This window comes from Carlito syrichta, unplaced genomic scaffold (genome assembly GCF_000164805.1).
Source record: "Carlito syrichta isolate Samal-C Ts95f unplaced genomic scaffold, Tarsius_syrichta-2.0.1 Scaffold309624, whole genome shotgun sequence".
NCBI classification, from domain to species: Eukaryota; Metazoa; Chordata; class Mammalia; order Primates; family Tarsiidae; genus Carlito; species Carlito syrichta.
This window is the reverse complement of record NW_007253720.1, coordinates 502,315-521,852: the sequence shown is the minus strand read 5'-3', so window position 1 is coordinate 521,852 and position 19,538 is coordinate 502,315. Positions and strand designations below refer to the sequence as shown.

The following is a 19,538-nucleotide window of genomic DNA, read 5'->3' as shown; positions in this document are numbered from 1 at the left end:
CACCATTAAATATTTATCCCTTTAGGAATCCTCGGTTAAGAATAAAATACCTCCAGTCAAGGCAACACAATCAAGGCAACACACCATAAAGTTATCACCTAACACCTTGACAGGAACTCACTTCTGCCCAGGGAACTGCCTGGCTGACTCTTACTCATTCTCCAGATTTGCTCTGGCCTTCCCTGCTCACCTCCAGCTCCCAACTAGTGAGGGAGGGTAAATTCTCCATTATCCACCCTTATTACTCTCTGCCATTTTCCTTGGGTGCAGCCATTACAACTGTAAGTAAATGATTATTGGTGTGGGTATATTTATATAGCTTGTGGCCCCAGAAGACAGAGAGCTCCAGTTGGTTAAGGGCTACCTTTCTGTTCTTCACTACATGCCCAGTGCTATCTTAGTGCATGGTACAGGATGGGTGTTCAATAATAATAGAATAGGGTCTGGGGAAAGGAGAGCAGAAGAGGAGGAAAAGGCGAAAATGAAAGTTTCCGAATCCTTCTGTCCTGAGCTTCTCAATATCACCAGTCTCTCCCTTCCTCACCTGTCCCAGTGACACTGTGTCATTCTCCCTGAGGCAAGTTTAGATGCCCAGTGGGGTTGGAAGTGGTGACTCACACCTGTAATTTCATCGCTTTGGGAGCAGAGGCAGGAGGATCACTTGAGGCCAGGAGTTTGAGATTAACCTGGGCAACATAGCAAGACCCCAACTGTACAAAAAATAAAAATATTGGCTGATGTGGTGTGCACAGTGGACTCCATTGCTCGCCATGTCTTCTCACAAGACTTTCAGGATCAAGCAATTCCCGCTCAAGAAACAGAAGCAAAATTGTCCCATTCCCCAGTGGATTCGGATGAAAACTGGTAATAAAATCTGGTATAACTCCAAGAGGAGACATTGGGGAAGAACCAAGCCGGGTCTATAAGGAATTGCACAAGAGATGACACACGTGTTTATGATGAATCATGGTCACCATCACCTTACCATTATCAAACTGAAAATCTCCACAATCAGGAAATCGAACATGTTTAATTGGGATGTGTTTTTCTGTTTATGTGCTCTGTACTAGTGGACTGGTTCAGTAATAAATATGAAACCTTTTGTCTGAAAAAAAATTGTCTGAGCATAGAGGTACACACTTGCAGTTCCCGCTACTAGGAAGACAGAGGTGAGCAGATTGCTTGAGCCCAGGAACTCAAGGCTTCAGTGAACTGTGATCATGCCACTGCACTCCAGCCTAGGTGACAGAGTGAGACCCTGTCTCTTAAAAAAAAAAAGACCAAAGGAACTGCACAGAGACAGCTCTAGGATTGATGGAGACAGAGACCTCTCAGAAAAGACAGACTTGAGGGCCTCCTGTCATAAACTGGCTCCCCGCTTTTCCAGAGCGGTACTAAAACCTCATAGTTCTAGAGCAAGCCTTGGGTGAAGTACCTTCTCTTCTAGATGTTTCCTGATGACTAAGATGAAAGATGTTTGTTGCTAAGAATACTATTGATAATAATAACAAAAACAATATCCACTGTCGTTTATTGAAAACTTACTATATGCCAGGCACTGGGCTAAGCACTTTATCCATATTTATACATAATTATCACAGCTAATCCTCGCAGCCTTCTTGTGAGATAAGTATACTATTATCTCCATTTTACAGATAGAGAAGCCAGCACAGAGAGAATACATCATTGGCCCAGGGTCACACTAGGAAGCAACTGAGCCAGGACAGGATTCTGAGGCCATCCTTTTAACCAGTAGAATATGCTACCTTCTATTTAAGCCCTTGAGGAGATGCCAGACCACCTCACACTCACTCAACAGATACAGACAGTTGCCAGATGATTTGTACACTCACTCAAGAGATATAAACTGGTGCTATTTAACAGACTTGGAATTTAGTCATGTTCTTGGAAGCTGCCACTATGCCCTTGTCTTAGAACCACCAGAACCTGGCTCCTGATTCCTCAAGTCAGAAAAGAGGAGAGCCGGGCTCGGTGGTTCAGCCTGTAAGCCCGCGCCTTTGGGAGGCTGAGGTGAGTGGATTGCCTGAGCCCGTGGGTTCGAGACCCGCCTGGGCAGCGAGACCCCATCTCCACAATAAATCAAAAAATCAGTCGGGCATGGTAGTGCGTGTCTGTAATTCCAGCTACTTGGAAGGCTGAGGCGGAAGGATCGCCGGAGCCCAGCAGGTCGAGGCTGCGGTGGCCGGGAGCAGCCACTGCACTCCAGTCTGGGTGACAGAGTGAGACTCCAACTCAAAAGAAAAAAAGAAAAGAGGAGAAATGCCAAAAGATCTGAATTGCAGGCGGAAGCAGATATAGATACCCGGAAGGTACCAGTTCCTTGATGTTCCCCAGCAAACACTCCTGGACCCTGGGCTCTCCTGCTTGGAAGACGGGCCCACTTTGAGTCTTTTCTGTCTATACATACATGTCTTCTTCCGGTGATGATCCTGGGGACTCATTTCAAAATGATGGTCCTGAGGCAGGTGACAAGTGAGCCACAAAGGGCCACATAAACCAAAACCAGCCAGTGCAAGAGAAAAGCAACCACTGCAGGTGGGCCCTATATTCGTGGAACTGCACTCAGGGACCTAAATTACGGCGTACAACCCCTTGCAGGAAGTGAGCACTTCAAGTCTTTGACATTGGGTCATGGTCTCTTCTGTCTCTCCCTGTCTTGCCTGTGCACTGACCTCAGTTTCGTCCCTCCAGTGATTCTCAGAGCTTGACCTCCACGACTCCAAATTGGGTCTGGAATCCTTTTTGAGACCACTGTGGTCCCAGACTCATGCTGCTGAAACTTGGTCTGAAACAGACAGTTTTTCAACCTGCATTGATCGTGGTGTTATCTCCTCTGGTCTGTGAACTCTTCAAGAGCAGGGTTCAGGTTAGTGTTAAACATGGTCAACTGGCATGCCTCCTTCAGCCTTACTTTCTTCTAATGTGTTAGAGACTGGAAAGCTAGAATGCCTTTCCCCGACTCCCTTACAATCAGGTACTCTTGTGTGACTGGAAGGCAGAAAGGAGAAAGACGCCTTTTTTTCTGCTATTTTGGGCTTTCTGCTGGCAAGCAGGATCCTGGAGACATGGGTTTCTCCTGTAACAGCCATTCAGCATCACAATTTCTGCTTCCTCATTCCTGGATGGCAAATCTCTGACAAAGTGTTCTTTAACTCGGTGGTTCCAGCGGTGGCCCTTTGATTCCCTATCTTACCAATCATGGCAAATATATTAGCTTCTGGATGCAGTTTTAAGGAGTCCATTCCCTCAGTGGCCTTTCAACGATTTTGTAAGCACCAATTTTCTATACTACATTCCCTTCAGTTTAAAAATATCTAAAGTAGGCCGGGCACAATGGCTCAAGCCTGTAATCCCAGCACTTTGGGAGGCCGAGGTGAGAAGATTGCCTGAGCCCATGGGTTCGAGACCAGCCTGGGCAACTTCACAAGACCTCATCTCTACAATAAATAAAAAAATTAGCTGGTGTGGTAGCATGCGCCTGTAATTCCAGCTACTTGGAAGACTGAGGCAGGAGGATCGCTGGAGCCCAATAGGTTGATGCTGGGGTGGCCATGAGCGTGCCACTGCACTACAGCCTGGGTCATAGAGTGAGACTCCAACTCAAAAAATAAAATAAAATATCTAAAGTAGTTTCTGTTTCCTGCACCAAACCAGGCCCTCAAATAGTTGTGAAATGACTCCTTAAAGAAATTGAAGCTGGGCTCGGTGGCTCACGCCTGTAATTTCAGCATTTTGGAAGGCTGAGGTGAGAGGATTGCTTGAGCCCAGGGTTCGAGACTAGCTTGAGCAACTTGGTGAGACCTTGTCTTTACAATAAATCACAAAAATTAGCTGGGGGTGGTGACACATGCCTGTAATTCCAGCTACTTAGAAGGCCAAGGTGGAAAGATAGCCTGAGCCCAGCAGGTTAAGGCTGCAGTGGCCATGAGTGTGTCACTCCACTCCAGCCTGGGTGACAGTGAGACTCTGACTCAAAAAAAAAAAAAAAACCAAGAAATTGAAAGAAAAAAAAAAAAACAGTGTCGTGTTGGAGAGAAAAGATTTATTTTCTCACCCATTGATTAGTTAATGGCTAAGACCACTATAACAAAAAACAGATTAGCAAGAGAAAATCATACACATGTATTTAATACAAGGTTTACATGACATAGAAGCCTTCACAAGGAAATGAAAACCCAAAGAAACAGGGAAACGTGTGTCTTTTTTTTTTTTTTTCAGTTGGAGTCTCACTCTGTCGCCCAGACTGGACTGCAGTGGCCGCTCCCGGCCACCGCAGCCTCGACCTGCTGGGCTCCGGTGATCCTTCCGCCTCAACCTTCCCAGTAGCTGGAACTACAGGCGCGCGCTACCACACCCGGCTAATTTTTTGATTTATTGTAAAGATGAAGTCTCACCAAGTTGCCCAGGCGGGTCTCGAACATGCAGGCTCAGGCAATCCACTCACCTCAGTCTCCCAAAGGCGCGAGATTACAGGCTGAGCCACCGAGCCCGGCTACGTGTGTCTTTTTTATGTTCAGGTTTGAGGAAGAGTGGACACTCATGCAGAAGTATGATGAACAAAGCGGGTATGATCTAATGATAGTAACCTGGGGGGGCAGGATAGTTAAGTTCTGTTCGTTCAGACTCTTCTGTCTTTAACAACAAGAAAGTTCCTTTCCTCTAGTTCAGGGAGGGTACCTCTGAAATGAGGATTTTATGACCTACTTCAGGAAAGAAGGGAATGAGAAGGTCAGAGAGTGACCTTCCTTGGTGTTACGGCCTGCTTCAAGGAAGAGAGAGGGGAAGGTGAGAGTGACCTTCCTGCTTCTGCTATTTTTTCGAACACCAAGATACCATACTTTAGGGTAGTGTGTCCGGAACCCCATCATTCTCCTGTCTGAACCCTCCCCAAGAAATTTCTCAGCCCAAAAGCTGAGTTGGTAGATTATTCCCTAGCCCGCTGAACTAGTCTCTCAGTCCCAGGAATACAATCAGTCTAGTTACTAACAGTTGTATCTCATTTCAGTTATGAGGCGGTGTTGCAAGTGGGCTTCCACCAAAGTTAGGCCTCTATTTTGTTTTTTTGTTTTGTTTTGTTTTGTTTTGTTTTGTTTTGAGTTGGAGTCTCACTCTGTCGCCCAGACTGGAGTGCAGTGGCCGCTCCCGGCCACCGCAGCCTCAACCTGCTGGGCTCCGGCGATCCTTCTGCCTCAGACTTCCAAGTAGCCGGAATTACAGGCATGCACTACCACGCCCGGCTGATTTTTTGATTTATTGTAGAAATGAGGTCTCGCTGCCCAGGCAGGTCTCGAACCTGCGGGCTCAGGCAATTCACTCACCTCCGCCTCCCAAAGGCGCGGGATTACAGGCTGAGCCACCGAGCCTGGCTAGGCCTCTATTTTGTATTATCAATCAGACATTTAATAAGAGACATCTCCATGAAAACAGAAGAAAAACAAAGGTTAACAATTAGAGCAAACCGTGAACTCAGTTTTTTAGTCCAGAGGGCAGCCAATCAATGAGTTCTAGGTTTGAGCTCGTAGCATCTCAAGATGGTGGAATGAGGACAGGCAATGACAAGCTGGTATAGTTTCCTCATCTGCAATTTGCATGCAGTGTTCTGGGGAACTTTCTGAATAGCCCATGCAGCATCAGGCACAAAAATTGGTCATATGTAAGCTGCTGTAATTTATTTGACAGTTATAGCAAGTTGTCCCACTTTAGCATTCAGGACTTTGGGGGAAGGGCGGTTTTAATTTTTGGTGACTCCCACCCAGACATAAAGGTGGGAGAAAATTCGGAGATGTTAGTTTGGAGAGCTATAACCAGATATGGGAAGAAACTAGAAGAATTCAGGATCCGGCCCAGATTGTAGGTAGATAGCAAAACCTCCAAAACAATGAACAGAGCTAGAATTTAATAACAGAAATACCAGAGTTTTCTTCTGAAACATAATTTTTTCCTCTATAGTCATCTCCATATCTGCCAGAGATGACCAAAGTAAGACCAGTTTGTTTACAAAATGGGCCTAGTCTCATTGAATTTAGCTTGATTATTTACAAAAGGGCAGCAAAAATAGCAATTGACTATATAGGAGCTCCTTAAGTTTGCTTTGCTGGACCTTTTCATAAGAAATCTCAGACCGGACTTTCAAAAGCCTCTCAAGTCTAGGAAGCCAAGCCAAGGATTTGTCATCAGAGTTTGACTGCCAGGCCTATAGATTTAGATGAATTCCTCTCTTCTTTGAGTCCCCCCAAAATCCCGAGGTTTCTGGGCCTGCCAGAAAGGGGCATTACTTACTCAACTGTAAGGCAACCATGTATGCAGGGTACCAAGCCAACCTTTTCAAGAAGTTTTACTGGCTTGATAAAGTCAATCTTAGTCTTAGTTCTTCTTTTTTTTTTTTTTAATTGGAGTCTCACCCTGTCGTCCAGGCTGGAACTCAGTGGCATGCTCATGGCCTCTGCAGCCTCGACCCTACTGGGCTCAGGCAATCCTTCTGCTTCAACCTTCCAAGTAGCTGGAACTACAAGTGTGTGCCACCACCCCCAGCTAATTTCTTTGATTTATTGTTGAGATGAGGTCTCGCCAAGTTGCCCAAGCTGGTCTCACACCCCTGGGTTCAGGCAATCCTCTCACTGCCACCTCCCAAAGTGCTGGGATTACAGGCATGAGCCATCACATCAGGTTCAATCTTAGTTCTTTAGAGCTATCTGTTTATATCTGAAAACAGTCATTCCAGTCAAAGTCTTGGTAATATAACCACTATTTCCGATTGTGTTTTGTTACAAGGAGAACAGATTCTTATTGAACTTATACAGATAGCTACATTGTCATAAAAATAAGAATATTCACAAATAGTTTCTAAATTCTGGAAGAATCAGGTAGGAAGAAAAACGTCAGTATTTCAATTCTGTTTACACAATATACTTTACCAAATTGCCATAAGCTATAGTAGTTTAAAAGGTAAAAAAAATTTTTTTCTTAAATTTGGAAAACAGAACATTGAAGCAGAGGTCCCCAATCTCCAGGCCATGGACTAGTACCAGTCTGTAACCTGTTAGTAACTGGGCCACACAGCAGGAGATGAGAGTCAGGTAAGCGAGAGAAACTTCATCTGTATTAACAGCCGCTCCCCATCACCTGCATTACTGCCTGAGCTCCGCCTTATGACAGATCAGTGACGGCATCAGATTCTCATAGGAGCACGAACCCTGTTGTGAGTTGTGCATGCAAGGGATCTAGGTTGCGCACTCCTTATGAGAATCTAATGCCTGATGATCTGAGGTGGAGCTGAGGTGGTGATGCTAGAACTGGGAATTGGCTGCAAATACAGATTAACATTAACAGTGCGGTGTGACTGCACAGAGACCATAATAAATCAATTGCTTGCAGACTTATTTCAAAACCCCATCAGTGAGTGGCAAGTGAGTTGATGTACTTCAGTTGTACAGCTGCATCCAGTGGCAGGCTGTAAGTCAGAATCTGACACTAAATATCTTGGTCCGTGCATGGCCCACCCATTATTTTATTTGCCACTTCTATCTGTGCCTCTTTTTTGAATGGTGAGTTGTATAATTATTTCATTACATATTACAATGTAATAATAATGGAAATAAAGTACACAATAAATGTTATGGACTTGAATCATCTCAAAACCATCCCTTCCTCCCCACCAGTCCATAGAAAAATTGTCTTCCATGAAACTGGTCTGATACCAAAAATGGGTTGGGGACTACTGCTCTAAAAGCTCCCAAAGTTAGTTTCAGATCAAAAAGACTTAACTTATAATTTGATTTTGGTAAATTTGTGAAAAATATCAAAAGGTATAAACACTTGATTAAATCGAGTTCTTTGCTATCTATTTTAATCAAAGTGACAGTAAAAGATTTGAGAGACAAATACGGAAGTTTACATAGATATAAGAAATCCTTAGTTCATTTCATATTCAGAAGATTCAGTTTTTTTCAAGTAATCAAAACCTAATAGAGATGACAGGAAGCACAGAATTGTGTGTGTGCGTGTGTGTGTGTGTGTGTGTGTGTGTGTGTGTGTGTGGAGACAGGGTCTTGCTATGCTGCCCAGACTGGTCTTGAACTCTCTGCCTCAAGCAATCCTCCTGCCTCAGCCTCCCAAAGTGCTGGGATTACAGGCATGCGCCTCTATGCCCAGTCCAGAAAATGATCTTGATAAGTCACAAAATCTTGTTTCCTATGCCAATTACTTAAAAAGCAAAGAAAAAACATAATATTGTAGCAAAAGCCAACCAATAAAACCCCTCACCAAAAACACTTTTTCTTTAACAAAGGAGAACAAATTCTAGCTTTGCCTCAGTGTACAATTAATACTGAAGCTAATTATAAATGCCTTCTAAATAAATCTATCCAGTCTCAGACAGCTTTGATCACACCAGATAAATGCTTTTCTAGGCTGGGTGCAGTGGCTCACGCCTTTAATCCCAGCACTTTGGGAGGCCAAGGTGAGAGTATTGCCTGAGCCCACAAGCTTGAAACCAGCCTGAGCAACTTGGTGAGACCTCATCTCTACAATAAATCAAAAAATTAGCAGGGTGTGGTGGCACACACCTGTAATTCCAGCTACTTGGAAGGCTGAGACAGAAGGATTGCCTGAGCCCAGCAGGTTGAGGCTATGGTGGCCAGTGAGCATGCCACTGCACGCCTGCCTGGGCAACAGAGTGAGACTCTGACTCAAAAAAATGCTTTTCTAAGATTTCTTTCCAGAAACCTTTTTACAACTTTTAAAAAATATCCATCAGCACTTTTTTCCTCTACATTTTTCTCTTTCTCATTCTGGGAAAACTGGTCATTCTACTTTAGTACAGAATTAATTACACTTTTTTCCCATAACAGAAAAACATCCTTATGCCTTATAATTTTCCTTGCCAAAAATACATTTCATTTTCCGTGTACTCTTTGCATAATGCTGTTTCCCTTACAATTTATACCAGTTTTAATTCCATTTAGTAATTAAAATTTTAGTTAATTAATTAATTCCTTTTTAGTAACCTTAATTTCTAGCAAAAGCTAGGAAGTAAGCAATTGTAAACTGGCTGTCACATACCAACATTCTGCAGATTAACACTATTTCATAATTTCTAGAAATAAGTGCATTCTCATGATATAATTTTTCAATGTGGCACAGGACATTTTTCCTAACAAACTCAAATATTTAGTTCCTCTGTAATAAACAAAAGTAGATAAACTTTAAATGTTCAACACTTAAAGTTTCAGCATTTTATCTTATTTAGAAATGATCCAAACATTTAATAAATATTTTAACTCAATTTCACTTGGTTTAATTCTGAGGCTTCAAGTTGCCAAAAGTTTTAGAACTATTTTTAAGTAGAAATATATTATAAAACATAATTGTTGTTAAAACTTTATTTATAAACTTTTATCCCACTTACATCTTATTTAATTTGCTTGTTTTTAACAATTATGCTTAAATTGCTCATGAAAATTTCATGAGACATTAAATAAAGCTAGCTACTCTCTTATTCTTTTTTTAGTTGACAAATTAGGTAAGTATCAAAAAATATCATAAAAGCAAAGAAACTAAGAGTTAAACATATAACTTTAACTTTTCTGTTTCTTTTCTCTTTCCTTTCCTCCTTCTCTCTTTTTACTTCTACTCTTGACGTACATTCACAATTTATTTATTTTTATTTATTTGGTTGAGTTGGAGTCTCACTCCGTTACCCAGGCTGGAGTGCAGTGGCACACTCATGGCCACCCCAGCATCAACCTGCTGGACTCTGGCAATCCTTTCACCTCAGTCTTCCAAATAGCTGGAACTACAGGCGTGCACTACCACACCTGACTAATTTTTTAAAAATTATTTATTGTAGAGATGAGGTCTCGCCAAGTTGCATGGGCTAGTCTCAAACCCACAGGCTCAGGCAATCTACTCGCTTTGGCCTCCCAAAGTGCTGGGATTATAGGATGAGCCACCAAGCCCGGTCCACAATTTATTTTTATTGCATGTTCTACTCTTAGGTTGAACTTATAGTTTTAAATTTGTAGTAGATTGCTTCTCGACCTTTTGATCAATATCAAGTGTAAACATGTAGTAGAGATAACAAAAGCTTTTTTGACTAGTAAGCCCAAGTAGAAAAAAATGTATGTTATGTTGTTACATTTAATGCTAACAATTCTGAGGACATTCTGTTTCTATTTTACCAACAATTTAAAAACTAATTTTATTTCTCAAAGATTTACCCACGTCATGTAAACATAACAAAACAAAACAAAATGGGTTGGTCTCTATATTTCTTCTTGGTTCTTTTAAGAGATGGGATCTCAGTCTCACTATGTTGCCTAGGTTGGTCTCAAACTGCTGGGCTCAAGTAATCCTCCCACCTCAACCTACAGAGTAGCTGGAACTATATCTATACCACTGTATCTGGCTGAGATCCTATATTTCTGAGAGTTTTAGGAATACTTAATTTATATACTTAATTTAAATAAGTGTGCATTTATTTCTAAATCAATTTGAATAGAATTCCTTTAAGTAATTTATTTATTTATTTTTATTTTTTTGAGTTGGAGTCTCACTCTGTTGCCCAGACTGGAGTACAGTGTCACTTTCTTGGCCACCGCAGCCTTGACCTGCTGGGCTCCGGTGATCCTTCCGCCTCAGCCTTCCAAGTAACTGGAACTACAGGCACTCGCCACCACACTCAGCTAATTTTTTGATTTATTGTAGAGATGAAGTCTCGCCAAGTTGCCCAGGCTGGTCTCAAACCCATGGGCTCAGGCAATCCTCTTACCTTGGCCTCCCAACCTTTAAGGAATTTTATAAATTAATTTGGCAATATTATCCAGAGGTAGAAAAAAATACCACAGTTATATAACATACAAACATATGTACATACAGAAACATACAGGCAGATGCAAAGATCTTATAGCTTTTATTTTATTTTATTTTATTATTATTTTTTTTTTGAGTTGGAGTCTCACTCCGTCGCCCAGACTGGAGTGCAGTGGCCGCTTCTGGCCACTGCAGCCTCGACCTGCTGGGCTCTGGCGATCCTTCCGCCTCAGCCTTCGGAGTAGCCGGAATTACAGGTACGCGCTACCATGCCCGGCTGATTTTTTGATTTATTGTAGAGATGAGGTCTCGCCATGTTGGCCAGGCGGGTCTCGAACCTGCGGGCTTAGGCAATCCACTCACCTCAGCCTCCCAAAGCGTGGAATTACAGGTTGAGCCACCGAGCCCAGCTAGCTTTTATTTTAAAAATGTTAGCCATGTGCCAGGTGCAACAATTGAAAACTCAGTAGTTTATAAAAGCAATAGCTAGGTCCAAATTGTTTGTTTGGCAGATGTAATCAGTTAAGATTATCTGCTTAGATGTCAAAAGTTTTTTACTAATTTTTATGGGAAAGACAAGATTTTCATTTGCCCAGTTTGCAAATAGCTCCTTTTTTCCTGAGGACAGTCATCTCCCTGAAGTTTGTACTTCCAGAGGGTTCTAGAAGAGACATGGTAGAAACTGTATATCTTGAAGGCACAGAGAAAGAATGCAAGTTTGGGGTGCATATTTATCTATTATCAGAGGTCGATCTTACGGAGGTTGTGAACTAAATATGAGGGGAGTGACTGAGGAGACATCTAGTGGTAGTCTGCCTCCCAAGCCCATCTAAATAGACAAAACATCCATTTGTTTCCAGTCTTTCGTTCTTTTCTAGCCTTAGATAGAGAAGGGACGTGAAGTTCAAGTAACTGAGGTTCTAGTGAAGGAAGGGACGGAGGACATATCAAGAATTCAATGGCTGGCTGGGCGCGGTGGCTTACGCCTATAATCCCAGCACTTTGGGAGGCCGAGGCAAGTGGTTTGCCTGAGCCCACGGGTTCGAGACCAGCCTGGGCAACATAGTGAGAACTCATCTCTACAATAAAGTAAAAAAAAATTAACCGGGTGTGGTAGCGCACACCTGTGGTTCCAGCTATTTGGAAGGCTGAGGCAGAAGGATCGCCGGAGACCAGCAGGTCGAGGCTGCGGTGGCTGGGAGCATGCCACTGCACTCCAGTCTGGGTGACAGAGTGAGATTCCAACTCAAAAAAAAGAATTCAGTGGAACTGAATGACTGAATGGAAGGTCCACACTGGCCAAAGGAGGAAGGAGGAACAGAAGCAAATGGAAAGAGGAGGTCTTAGAAGTGCTAATCTGGGGGTATCTTAAGCTCCCCAGAGAGTCCAATGAAGTTCCAGCAAAAGGGAATTGGACAAAAGTTAGCAGAGAATAGTCAGAAGGAGTTTGAGAAGGGGAAGTTTTCAGTTGACTGAGAAGTTTCCATGGAAGAAGTTGGATTCAATAAAGAGAAGATAAATGCCTTTAAAAATTATATAATTTGAGACCGGGCATGGTAGCTCATGCCTATAATCCCAGCACTTTGGGAGGCCGAGGTAAGAGGATTGCCTGAGCCCACTAGTTAGAGACCAGCCTGGGCAACTTGATGAGACCTCATCTCTACAATAAATAAAAAAAGTTGTCAGGCGTGTTGGCACGTGCCTGTAGTTCCAGCTACTTGGAAGGCTGAGATGGAGGAATCACCTGAACCCAGCAGGTCGAGGATATGGTGGCCATGAGTGTGTCACTGCTCTCCAGCAGGGGTGACAAAATGAGACTGCAACTCAAAAAAAAAAAAAAATTATATAATTTGAATATGTGCTTTCAATTAAGCCAACTTCTGACCATAGAGGTCTATAAATATTTTTTCAACTATCCTTTTTCTTATTTTATTTATTTATTTGTTTGTCTGTTTGTTTATAGTAAGGGCCTCACCCTGTTGCCCGAGCTGGGGTACAGTGGCACAATCGTAGCTCACTGTAGCCTCGACAACCTGGGTGCAGGCAATTTTTCCTTATGCTCCTGAGTAGTTGGGACTACAGGCATGTGCCACCATGCCTAGTTCATTTTTTAATTTTTTTTGTAGAGGCGAAGTCTCGCAGTGTTGCCGAGGTTGGTCTCGAAATCCTGGACTAAAGCAATCCTCCTGCTTGGCCTTCCAAAGTGCTGGGATTACAGGATAAGCCACTGCACCTGGCCTCTTTTTCGTCTTTTAAACCAAAGGCAGCTGTCAGGTGAATCAGAACCCAAATCAACAAGTCCCTTATGACTTAACCATGGATGAAAGAGTTCCAGATAGGATGAGGTAAAAGATTCATGCATATTAAGAGGATAGATATCAAGGTGAAGTGGTAAGATTTTAGCGAGAGAAGGAAAAATGAAGTGAGAGTAATGCAGAAAGAGCTAGAAGTAGGGGGAAGACATGATGGGAATGAACCAAAGTTGAAAAAGGGAAGGACAGCCGGGCTCGGTGGCTCAGTCTGTCATCCCGCGCCTTTGGGAGGCTGAGGTGAGTGGATTGCCTGAGCCGCGGGTTCAAGACCCGCCTGGGCAGGCGAGACCTCATCTCTACAATAAATCAAAAAAATTAGCTGGGCGTGGTAGCACGCACCTGTAATTCCAGCTACTCGGAAGGCTGAGGCGGAAGGATCGCCGGAGCCCAGCAGGTCGAGGCTGCGGTGGCCAGGAGCGGCCACTGCACTCCAGTCTGGGTGACAGAGTGAGATTCCAACTCCAAAAAAAAAAAAAAAGGGAAGGAGGGGAGTGAAGGGGGGTATTCGAGGACCAGATGGGTGAGAAAGCCCACTTCCCCCTCCAGACGACTTCATCCCTCTTGCCCAGTGCCTGGGGCACAGTGGGTATTGCATAAACATCCACTGGACTGGAGAACAGAGTCGGAGGGGACAGGAAGGTGGGATCCCACAGGGTGGGGTATGTGTTTCATAATAACCACCAACAGTGACCAAATTTCACTGTAAACCAGACACTCTACAAACACGTTACATGCATTATAACTTTGAATCCTCACCAACACTCTGTGAGCTCATTATTCACATCCCCATTTCATGGCTGCAATTGAGGCTCAGATGGTTTAAGTAACTAACTCATCCAAGGTCACACGGGTGGTATATGGCGGAGTCAGGATTTAACTGTCGACCTGTCTGGCTTCAAAGGCAGTGTTCCTCACCATTACGCCCCAGACCCTACCACCCCACTCACACACAAGCTTCGAGGGGACCCCAAGGACATAGCCCCAAACCTGCCCGCCAGTGAGGAGAGGACTGAGAGAGGAGGGCTGGGGCCAGCTCCCAGGCCGGCGAGGAGGGGCCATATTAAAACCTCATCTTCAACAACACAAAGGAAAACAATCTGAAACTTAATCATCTCCCAGAATTATGATCCCTCCCCACAGCCGGGAGCACATTAGCAGAGCTGAGAAATGATAATTCGGCAGCCCCCAACCCAGCAGGGAGGGAAGGAGAAGAGGAGGGAGGGGAGAGGGAGGAAAACAGAAACAGAGGCGCGGAGAAAGATGAGGGAAGTGGGGAGGGCAGGGCCTGGCCCCTGGAGGCTCTTGTTTCTGCCCTGGTCTGAGACAGGGTCCCAGGGGAGTGGACTGGCGGCACTTGACCCTTCTATTCTGCTCAGATAGGGCAGGGGTCAGGGCGTCCCCTAGGTCAGTGCTCAGCACCTGGACCCCACGTCTGGAGCAGCATACAAGCCCACCGGACCAGGTGTGGTTTGGTGGTCTTAGCCTGGGCGGGGAAGCCGGCCTGAGCGCCCTCCATCCCACGGCACCTAGGCGGATCAGCGGCCCATCAGGACCGAGGCGCTGGACAGCTCCCAGCCCCAGAAAGAGTTATTGGGAGTGCCCCAAAGGGTGGGGCGAGGCTCCCCAGTGCCACGACGAGCCCCACCCTCAGGAGAAGTGTGAAGGCTTCTGGAAGCTACCGGGAGAGGACTGGGGTCATGAAAGGGTCCCGATGGAGATCTGGTGGGAGCCTTGAGACTGGAGCCCCTGCGGGCAACTTCTCCAGACACATTCCTTCCTTCTGAGTCGAGACCCCCTCACTCCCCACACCACCCCCCGCTGGGGACAATGGCGCCTTCAGCCCCCAGAGATGAATGGGGCCTTTGAGAGCAGCATGCCACGGGGTCAGCAGCGGCCACCGGGTCCTGGGGCTGTCCAGTCTCCCCATCAAAGAGTTGTGGGGAGGGGCTCTTGGGGGAGAGAAAATATTTCATGGTTCCTGTCTCAGAGACCCCAGAGGATACTGGGGAAGAGATTCATCCCCATCAGGCAGTTCCTGGTAAAGAAGGGTTTTAAGGGGTTGGGGAGGGAGAAGCACCCCCTCCCTGTGCCAGGGGAGGGGAGAGCTCTGCACTGCCTCCTCAGGAGGCAGCAGAGGAAACTGCATGGGGGGAGAACCCACCGTACTTTTGTCACCTCCTGCCTCCCTCCCCTCACCAATGCCCCACCCTCCGTTTGGATGGGGCGGCTCCCCATTCCCTAAGTGCCCGTGGCCCTTCGTGGGGACTGCCCCTGAGGCCTGGTCCCTCCTTTCTGCTCCTGTCTCCCTCCCCTTCTCGAACTGCACAGCCTACCCGGTTTCTATGGAAACGGGCCGGGAAGGCTCTGCCAGGAGGCCAAGGCCACTACTGCTCTTGGGGGAGGGGAGGTAGAAACTGAAAGCGAGGGGCAAGTAGGTGAGTTCTAGCCATTTCCAGAAGGGGACAGAGCTCTATTGGGGCTGAGACTTTTGCTGTTGGAGGGGCGGGGCAGCAGGAGGAGGGGACAGAGCTGTAATTGAGCGGTGCGACCCAGACAGAGTTGAGGGCTTCTTCACATTCCCCCAGTTCCCAAGGCCCCTCTGAGGGGACGTTCGTGGGTGAAGAAGGAAGGGAGACAGACAGAACCAAGAGCTCTGGCTCCTCCTGCCTCCCATGAGGTTCTAACCTTTGACCCATCCTGGAGATATGCCTGCCGGAGAGGAGGCCTCCGGGGCACTAGAAGACTCCCAAGAAGAAATGGGAGGGTAAATTAGAGAGGGGTGTGAGTATTCAGGGATGCTCAGAAATCTTCCCTAGGAAGGTGGAGCAAGGGGAGACCACAGGCCTGAGAGCAGTGGGTACTTTTATGGTACTCCTCTCCAGCATCTCCATGGAGGAGTTTGGGGAGGGCCCGGAGGCTGCCAGTGTCCGCCCCTCTGTCTCGCCCATCAGGCTGTCAGGCTCTGAGAAAAGAAAAGTGGCCAAGTATGTGTGGGGGTAAGGTAGGGGGAATAAGCCTAAGGCAGAAAGGGCCCGAGGAGGGGTGGGCGGGTGCAGATGTGTGGCGAGGGCAGGTAGTGAGCTTCTGAGAAGCTTCGTCTATCAGCTCCTGGGAAATGAGTTCTAGCCCTCATCTCCTCCTGACCCTCCCGGGACTATTGGAAATCTCGGAGTCCTGGGAGGTTGTGCTGTGTGGGGGTGTGGGGGGTCCCTTCGGAAGGGGTCTCCCAGGTGATCAGATAGTTCAGCTGGGGGGGAGGAGGCGTGAAAGGGGTCCCCTGGGAGCCTAGGGTTTCCTGGACATGAGCCACTGGCTCTCCCTTAGCCATAGCCCCCAGCACAGCCGTCTTGGTGTTTGCTTATTTTTGGTTATTTTTTGATCAGATATTTTGGCACTGTGCACACTGCCTCCTGTTGCCATGGCAGCCGTGACAAGGGCTGAGGCACCGTGAGAAAAATACCAAAATTAATGAGTGAGCGAAAGTGCAGCCGAGAGAAAAACAAGGTTAAAAAAAGAGTTAAAACAGTCATGAAAACAGGCTTCCCAGCTCCACAGCAGAGCAGCTGCTGCAGCCTCCCAGAGCAACAGCCCCCACCCGGCCCGGGGCTCCTGGCATCTCCCAGACTTCAAGGCAGGACGCACTTGTCTTCCCCCACCCAGCTAGTCCCAGACCCAGCAACAGCCACTTGGGGACCATCCTGAGCACAACTGTAGATCGGCGCCCACAGCCGATGAACTCCCATCTCAGGTAGCGCCCTGCCTCCCAGGGAACAGCTGCTCATCTCCGAGACAATGGAGTCTCAGCTATGGCCCCCACTCAACAGCCGTCCAGCTAAATTACCAGGAAATGGCCTCCCAGCTACACTCGAGCTTCAGAGCTATAGCTGCAGGCATCCCAGCATCCCAGCTAGAGTCCTGCACACAATAACAGCCCAGCCACAAGCCTGGGCAACAGCATCTTCGCTGTAGCCAATCCCCAATATGCTGTCATCACAGCTACAGCCTCAGGACCAATCGCATGTAAGCTACAGTCCTATGTACAACAGTAGCTCTGCTCTTAGACCAGGTAACAGCCTTTCTCCCAGGTACAAGCTCCTAGCAACAGCCTCTCATCTCTGAGAACCTAGGCAGTGGATCCAGCTACAGCCCCACCTACGTCATATTATCAAGAAACTGCTTCTCAACTGCAACCAGTCTCGGGTGTACCAGTCTCACAGTATAGCCTCAGGCACAATGGTATTTCAGTGACAGCCCTCTCTCAACATACACACGTGCCCCCACCACACACACACACAGCTGGGCAACAACCTTTGGGATAATCTGATTATTCGGCTGCAGTCTAGGCACACCACCATCACAGCACTGTAATGGTGTCCCAACTACAACCAGAGGCAACAGCCTCTCTGGTACAGCCCCAGGCTCTATAGCATTCTAGTCCTCTCGACTATAGCCCAGCCCAAGTACACACACATCACAGCACACATCCCAACCATTCCCACATCTAGCACTGCTCCGGCTCCAATCCCTGGCCACAGCCTCAGCTGGAATTCAGGCACTGTCAGTTTCAGGAGCCTCCCCCAGTGCTCTACTTGCCAAGCCGGTCCTCCTCCCATTTGGGTATAGGGCCAAGGGTCTGGCTTCTCTCCTCTTCAGATGCCACCTCCCTTGCTCCCCAACTATTCTCCTCCCAGTCCCTCCTGCCTGCCTGCTTTCCTGGGAAAAATAAGTCCCAATCTCCATATCTACACTGCCCTGGCTAGGTCTCCAGAGAGCCCAGCCTGACAGCTGGGATGGGAGGGGATGGGGAGCAGGGAGAAGGGTAGGCACACCCCAGTGTTCCTGCTCTGGCCTCGTTCTGCTCCTACTACTTGGTGCAGAATTCGGGTCTGATGGTGGTGGAGCAGAGAGGACGGAGGAGAACATCTGGGAGATTAGCATTTCCTGCCCAGCTCTGCGGCTGCCGATCCTGCTCAGCCCTGAGCAAGGCAGGAGAACAGAGGAGTCTTTGAATGGCTCCCAGCAAGCAGACTGGGGAGGGTTTGCTGCATTGGGCAGCAGACACACGCTGGGGGCGGGGAGGCTGGGGCAGCTCTTCTGTGGAAGATTTCTTCTCTCTGGGCCACTGATTTCCTCCTCGGAGCTGTGCTCCGTGATGGGCAAAGTATGAGCTTTGCAGGGGACAGAAGGAAGCCGCTTAAAAGGACAGACCCTCCTTTTACCAGCTTACCCCTTCTCCCATCCAGAGCCCCCCACATGGGTTCCTGGGGCTGAGGGCTAGAGAGAAGCCCAGGCCAGAAGAGGAGTCCCTCCTGGGGACATGTCTCCTCGAGAAGAGGCCTCCAGGGAACTAGAAGGCTCCCAAGAAATAGGGGGGGGGGGATTGGGGTGGGGTGTGAGTAATCAGGGATGCTCAGGAATCTCCCCTAGGAAGGTGGGTCAAAAGGTGGCCACAGGCCTGGGAGCAGTGGGTACTTTTATGATACCTCTCTCTAGCACCTCCATGGAGGAGCTGGGGAGTTCCTCCCCTCTGCCCATCCCATCAGGATGTTGGGCTATGAGAAAAGTGGCCAAGTGGGGGTGGGTAGGAAAGGGGGAGTAAGCCTAAGGCAGGAAAGAGGGCTGCTCTGGGAGAGATCTTCTTAGACAGTCCTTGCCTGCCGCCTTGGCTAGCCAGAGATCTCGCATTCCTACCCGGAAGACCACCCCACAGAGACAGGCCAGGGCTGGGAAGGGGAAGAGTTCTCGTAGAAGAAGGATCCTTGACAAGGCACAGGAAAGTGGTAGGAATGAGGAAAGGGGGAAGACAGGATGAGGACCAGCCGTCCCATCATGAGGACCTTTCCCCACCCAGCACCAGGTCTTGCTAGGGACAGTCCTCCTCATTCTTCTGACGTGGAGCACCCTGCCTGGACCCGTGGGCGGAGAAGACGGGCCCTGTTGAACTGAGGCACGCGGCAGCCTGGGGTACCAAACCCTGAGCGCAGGAAAGGGAGTTCCCAAGCCACTCGCCGACCTCTAGATGGCGCCAGAGAGCCAGAACCGAATGGAAAAACCGAGTATTGGAGTGTGGGAGACACTGCGTGTGACACCGTGTGTGATTCGGTGAGTGTGAGTGTGACAGAGCGTGTGGCCCTGCGAGGGCGGGCGACACAGGCCGTGACACTGCGCGGCCTCGCGGGGCAGGGACTTGGGTGACTGCAGACGGGTGTACGCCGCTGGCAAAAGGCGTGTGGCCAAGGCACTGCCCCGTCCTGAGGGCAGGTGACCGGGGACCCCAGAAGAGCCCGAGCCCAGGCGCGGCGCTTCATCCTCACACTGGCACACCTCCCCCTCCCACTCCAGAGCCCCCTCCCAGGACCCCTCCACAGCCCCACCCCGCGGCTTGCGGCGGCCACC

General features: G+C 47.6%; 1 protein-coding gene across 1 annotated transcript; it reads left to right on the top strand.

Annotated features, from left to right (window-relative positions):
- The first annotated feature begins 770 nt into the window (after positions 1 to 770).
- LOC110596490 (putative 60S ribosomal protein L39-like 5) lies at positions 771 to 926 on the top strand. The gene has a single exon (XM_021717278.1). It carries the CDS (start codon positions 771 to 773, stop codon positions 924 to 926), a length of 156 nt encoding a protein of 51 aa, XP_021572953.1.
- The last annotated feature ends 18,612 nt before the right edge of the window (positions 927 to 19,538 follow it).